At 39.3% G+C, this 5,470-nt stretch overlaps 1 protein-coding gene across 3 annotated transcripts in view; it reads left to right on the plus strand.

The window, feature by feature from the left end:
- Positions 1-1,652: 1,652 nt before the first annotated feature.
- The window catches only part of CCDC62 (coiled-coil domain containing 62), a 28,702-nt gene continuing 24,884 nt past the window's right edge, over positions 1,653-5,470 (plus strand). For all 3 annotated transcript variants that reach the window (XM_023739219.1, XM_023739220.1, XM_023739221.1), the window contains exons 1-2: positions 1,653-1,786; positions 4,228-4,420. In XM_023739219.1, the coding sequence (XP_023594987.1) occupies positions 1,751-1,786; positions 4,228-4,420 (229 nt within the window). In that variant the 5' untranslated portion in view covers positions 1,653-1,750. The remainder of the gene's footprint in view (positions 1,787-4,227; positions 4,421-5,470) is intronic.

Below are 5,470 nucleotides of genomic sequence, written 5' to 3' on the forward strand. Positions count from 1 at the left end.
GGGCTTTGGTTTATAGATGTTTGAGAAATTTAGAGCCCATAAGACCATTGTGTATTGTCATGCAAATTGAAGAATGAATGAGAAGTTTTAAAAGTATAGTCTTAGAAAAAGTGTAATAAAGATACAAGTTAAGAAAATGAAGTTCTGCATTAATTGAGTTTTACTAAATAGAATATCTGATTAAGCAAATTTATCCATCAAGACCATTTGGTATGTGTTACATATTCTGTTGGTACTGGAACATATGTGTGTGGCCATATTAACACATGACTCCATGTAAAGATTTAATGTTCACAGTTCTTGGCAAATGCGGTTGCAATCCATATACAGCCAGCAGTGGATGTTACTGCAGGAAAATACAGGATTAAAATTATCCTTGAATGTAACGTATATGTGAATCTTTTACTTTGATCTGGAATTTAAAACGCAACATAGTTTAATCTCTGGTTAAAATGTAATAATAGCTCAAGGATTGACTTTAATTCACACATTCTCTTTAGGTATGTATTATGTAAATGTTTTACAGTCTAGTACTTAAAGCAAAAAGAATACCAACATTTAAACAGCTTTATCTCATAAAAATGAGATTTGCCATGATGGAGCTGGCAGTGTCAAATTCAAATAATTTTGATATGTAGTACTTTATTCATTTAAAAAAAAAGATGCTGACAAATAATTTTAAACTTTTTTTAGTTATTACATAAGAGTCTCAGTAGCTGTTAAGATATAATCTGTAGCAGTTTTCTCTGTGTCAAAAAGTCGACAAATTACTATTTTAAAGATGAATTCTGCCTTTTACTAAATTCCTTTACCTAGGAAATAAGGAGACTGGAATGAGTCCACTCAGGTCTTCAATTTGGAAATACGACTCTTAAAAACATTTGGTAATTTTTCTTGCTGGTAATGCTGTCTAATGGGGTAAGTATGAGGGATGGGCAACCAGGGGTTAAATGTGATAAATAACTGCCTTTTTCATAGTCCAGTTCCTATATAGCATCTTGAAGAGGTAAAAACTATGAAACTACACTTGAAAAGGCCTAGATTTAACCCGGGACGTGGTAAATTTTGTCATGATAGAGTGCCATGGTTCTTACTGCTATCCAAGAGCTACGTCAAGAGAACAAAAAAAATTTTAATGAATTTCTCTTTTCATCCGTGATTTGTGGTTCTGCGCTGACTTTAGGGTGCCCAGTAGCTATTCACTACCAGGGCCGGGACTCTCTCTCCGTTTATTCATTCACTCATTCATTCGTTAGTCGGGAACCGAGCTCACAGTTTACAGGAAGACGGAAAATGAGCAAGCAACTCAATTTAGGACGTAGAAATAGCTTTAATTTGTTTAATCATTCACTGGGTATTGGCATAGAACCGGTTCTTTGAGGACCCGGCAGCGCTGGGGCTCTAAAACATTAAAATTTCAGATTAACTATTTGGGACTCTGAGACGCCGATATGCAGGCGCGAGAAGCCGGAAGAATGGAGCTGTGCGGAGCGGCTTCCCCACGAGCCCCGAGTGACAGCCCCGCCCCGTATCCCCGGGGATCGCGCGATAACTGGGTTGGCCCCTCCGCGACGCCGTAGGCCGGGCGGGCCGGGCGCATTTGATTTGGGAAGGCGGTTTGTGGGCTCCCTTGGTCCGGTCGACGGCGCGGGGCGCCGGGCTCGCCCCCGCCGCTTCGGGCGGGCGCGCCTATGGCGTTTTTAAGGTGACGCTGCCCACACCGACTTTTCCCGGGGCGGGGGAAACGCCTATGAACCTTTCAGCGACCTTCCTCGCCGGCTGCCAGGTGAGTGGGCGCTCGCCGGCTCCTCAAGCGCGTCTGGACGCGAGTAAAGCGCAGGTCGCTTGAAAGAACAGTGCATTTTGGCTAAATTCTGGTGTTGTTCTTATTAAAAAAACGCGTTCTGCTTAAATTTAAAACAGTGCACAAGTACATGGCGTAAAAACTGAGCATCACACCTGTCTTCCTAATCTAATAAACCAAAAGTTGTTACTCGGTCTAGGGGCTCACATTTTAATGATAGCAGTTGGCTTTCGTGAAGTTGCTTTTCTGTACACCACCTCGCTTGTTTTCCTAATTTATCTCACAGTAAACTCCGTTATACTAAAAAGTCCTGAAATGGACTTACCCAGGGTTTTCCAGCTTGTTTTATTTTCATTATTGCGTTTGTCAATATATGATAAAATGAACGTTTTTCGTATATTTGCTGTTTGCGTGTACATAATACAAGCTTGCCTTCCATGATCATTGCTGTATCCCCTGTCACTGGCACTCAGTGTTTGCTGAATGAGCAGGGGCAGGTTACCCAATAAGCAAGGTAAGCATGAGCTTATTTATGTTTACTTACTAATCTGTAGTGAACAATTTCACCACAGTGAAAACCATGTGAAATTGTTCACTACAGATTAGTAAGTAAGCACAAGTAAGGCCGCCCTTACCTTGCTTATCGTGTAATCTGCTCCTGTGAGTGAATGAACGAATGAATGGCTTACCTAAGACTGGAATTCAGGTTTTGTGACTGGGAGTGAGCTGACTTCAAGTTCCATTTTCTTTTCACTAACTAAAGTATACTCAGTGACTAGCACCAAACCAAAACCAAACTGGTTGCTGTCAAGTCAGTTCCGACTGATAGCGACCCTATAGGACAGAGTAGAACTGCCCCATAGGGTTTCCAGGGAGCGGCTGGTGGATTTGAACTGCCAACCTATTAGTTAGTAGCTGAGCTCTTAACCACTGCGTCACCAGGGGTCCTCAGTGACTAGTAAGTAACTGTAATTCATTCATCATTAGTATTTACTAGAAGTCTTATTTTTCAAAAAGCAGAAATGATTGTACCTAGGCCTCTGGTGAACTTTTAACTGTTGCCTTTAAGGTCAAACTCTTACAGTAACACTTTCAGTTCTTTATTTCATAGAAGGGAACAGTATCATCATTTGAAATGTGATTTACATCTTAATAATAGTGTTTGTTGAGTGCTTGTTATGTGCCAGGCCCTGTGCTAAGTGCTTTACAGAGATGATCTTGCTTACTCCACACAACAACCCTAAAGAGATAGGAGTGCTGTTATTACCATTTTACCAATGAGGAAACAGAGAAATTAAGTAACGTACCCAAGGTCATATAGCCACTAACTGGCTGATTCTGGATTCACTCTCAGGTTAGACTAATTTCCCTACACTAAAACCAAAACCAAACCCATTGCCATGGAGTCAATTCCTCCTCACAGTAACCCTATAGGATGGAATAGAACTGTCCCACAGAGTTTCCAAGGCTGTAATCTTTCAGGAAGCAAACTGCCTCATCTTTCTCCGTCAGAGTGGTTGGTGGATTCAGACTGCCAGTCTTTTGGTTAGCAGCCGAGTGCTTAACCACTGCACCACCAAGCCTCCTTTTAAAATTATAAAGTATATGCTTTATAAGGAATTATTGTAGATAATTGTGTTAGGTACGAAAATGGCATCATGGTTATGTAAGAACTGTTCATTTTAGAGATGCATACTGAAGTTTTTTAAGGGTGAAATGTATTTTATCAACAAAGAAAATGGAAAACAAGCAGTTGTGGCAAAATATTGAGAATAGTAAATCCAGGCAATGAGGAATGTATCGGAGTTTACAATTCTCTTGTTTTTTGTGTGTGTTTGAATTTTTTCCTTACAAAACTTATTTTTAATTAGGTATGTTGAGTTTGGACCAGTCACAATTTTACATTGTTCTTGTTAGATTGAGTGTGTATAGATGTTGTAGTTGTAATAAATATATGACACTAAGATTTCTTTTTTATAGACTAAAATTCCCATTCTTTAATAGAATTACTTAAACAGTAATTATTTCATGTTTCCCTTCACTTACTGCAGAATTGCTGGGGTAAGGTAGAGGGTAATATTGTTGACTGGTACAAGGAGAGAGTTCACAGCAAAGAAACTAAAATGCAGAAACGGGTTTATTTGTGGTTGGCCAGTGGAGGTTTTAGAAACAAAGTCCCACTTTTTAAGAGTAGTGTGCGTGATAGGACAGAGACTGATAGGCAGGGTACATGGGAGGTTTGAACTTGTTTAAATATACGTAATTTCAATGCCATGTTATTAACAGTGAGTAAAACTTCTTTAATTTTTCTAACTACTTAGACTTGGCAGCAAAAGAAGATACAAGTATTTAGAAAATATGCTTTGGCTGATTTATGTTATTGATTAGTTTTCTTTTGATGTAAAACCATTTTCTGTCTTTAGAACCTTGGGTCAGAAGTTGAGATTTCCACTATTGAGAAACAACGGAAAGAACTGCAGCTGCTAATTGGAGAATTAAAAGATCGAGATAAAGAGCTCAATGATATGGTTGCAGTACATCAAAGACAACTTCTTTCGTGGGAAGAGGATCGGCAGAAAGTGTTGACTTTGGAAGAACGTTGCAGCAAATTAGAAGGTCAGAAATACGTTCAGCAGCATCTCTCATACACGTCTATATGCGAACACATTTTTAGGGCTCCCAGGGAAGATAGAGAAGAAATAGAGGACACAACCCCTGCTGTCCAGGAGTTTAGTCTAAATTAGGATAGAAGACTTACGAACACTTCAATCAAACAGGCAAACAAATGTGAATTAAAGTAGGGCAAACAAAGAACTTAGATGTAAAGAGGGTGCATCGGTTCTCATTAGTAATTAAGGAAATCCAAATTAAAACCATAATGAGCTACTGTTTCACATCTACCAGACTGGCAGAAATTATTAGGTGTTGGTGAAGATGTGGAGCGAAGGTACTCATACCCTGCCGATGGGAGTATCGTTTGGCATCAGACTTCTTTGAATATCCTCTGGCCTGTCAAGTCCACTTCCAGAAATGTACTTACACTTCCATGTACGTGTGAATCAGCGAAGGATCTTGTTAAGCAAAGATTCTGATTCAGTAGGTCTGGGGCCCATGATTCTGCCTTTCTTACAGGTTCCTGGACGATGCCAGTGCAGCTGGCCTGGACCACATTTTGAATAACAAGGTTCTAGAGAAGCTTGCGTATATGCACCAAGATACAAATAGAGAAATATTCAGAGCAGCACAGTCCATAATAGCCACAAAGTGGAAACAACCCAGATAACCATCAATAGTAGAATGGATAGGTAAATTTTAGTATAATCATATAATAAAATATGATTATATATGACAATATATTATGTGTACTCGAACTGGGTTACATGCAGCAACAGACAAATCTTAGGATTCTAATCTTAAGCAAAAAAGCGGAGAGAAGAATTCATAGAGTATAATTCCATTTATATACGGTTCAAAAAGCTGTATTTTTTAGGGATGTGGTTAAAGGCTAATAAAAAGTCAATTATTTAAAGGGGACAAGGAAGCTGGTGATAGGGAACCCAAGGTTGAGTAGGGATATTGTTGATGTGTTGTGAGATTGTTAACCATTGTCATAGGGCAACATTTGTAGTAACTGTTAAATGAGAAACTCTTTTGTTCTGTAAGCCT

The sequence above is a fragment of the Trichechus manatus genome, unplaced genomic scaffold (assembly GCF_000243295.1).
Source record: "Trichechus manatus latirostris isolate Lorelei unplaced genomic scaffold, TriManLat1.0 scaffold00131, whole genome shotgun sequence".
Taxonomy (NCBI): domain Eukaryota; kingdom Metazoa; phylum Chordata; class Mammalia; order Sirenia; family Trichechidae; genus Trichechus; species Trichechus manatus.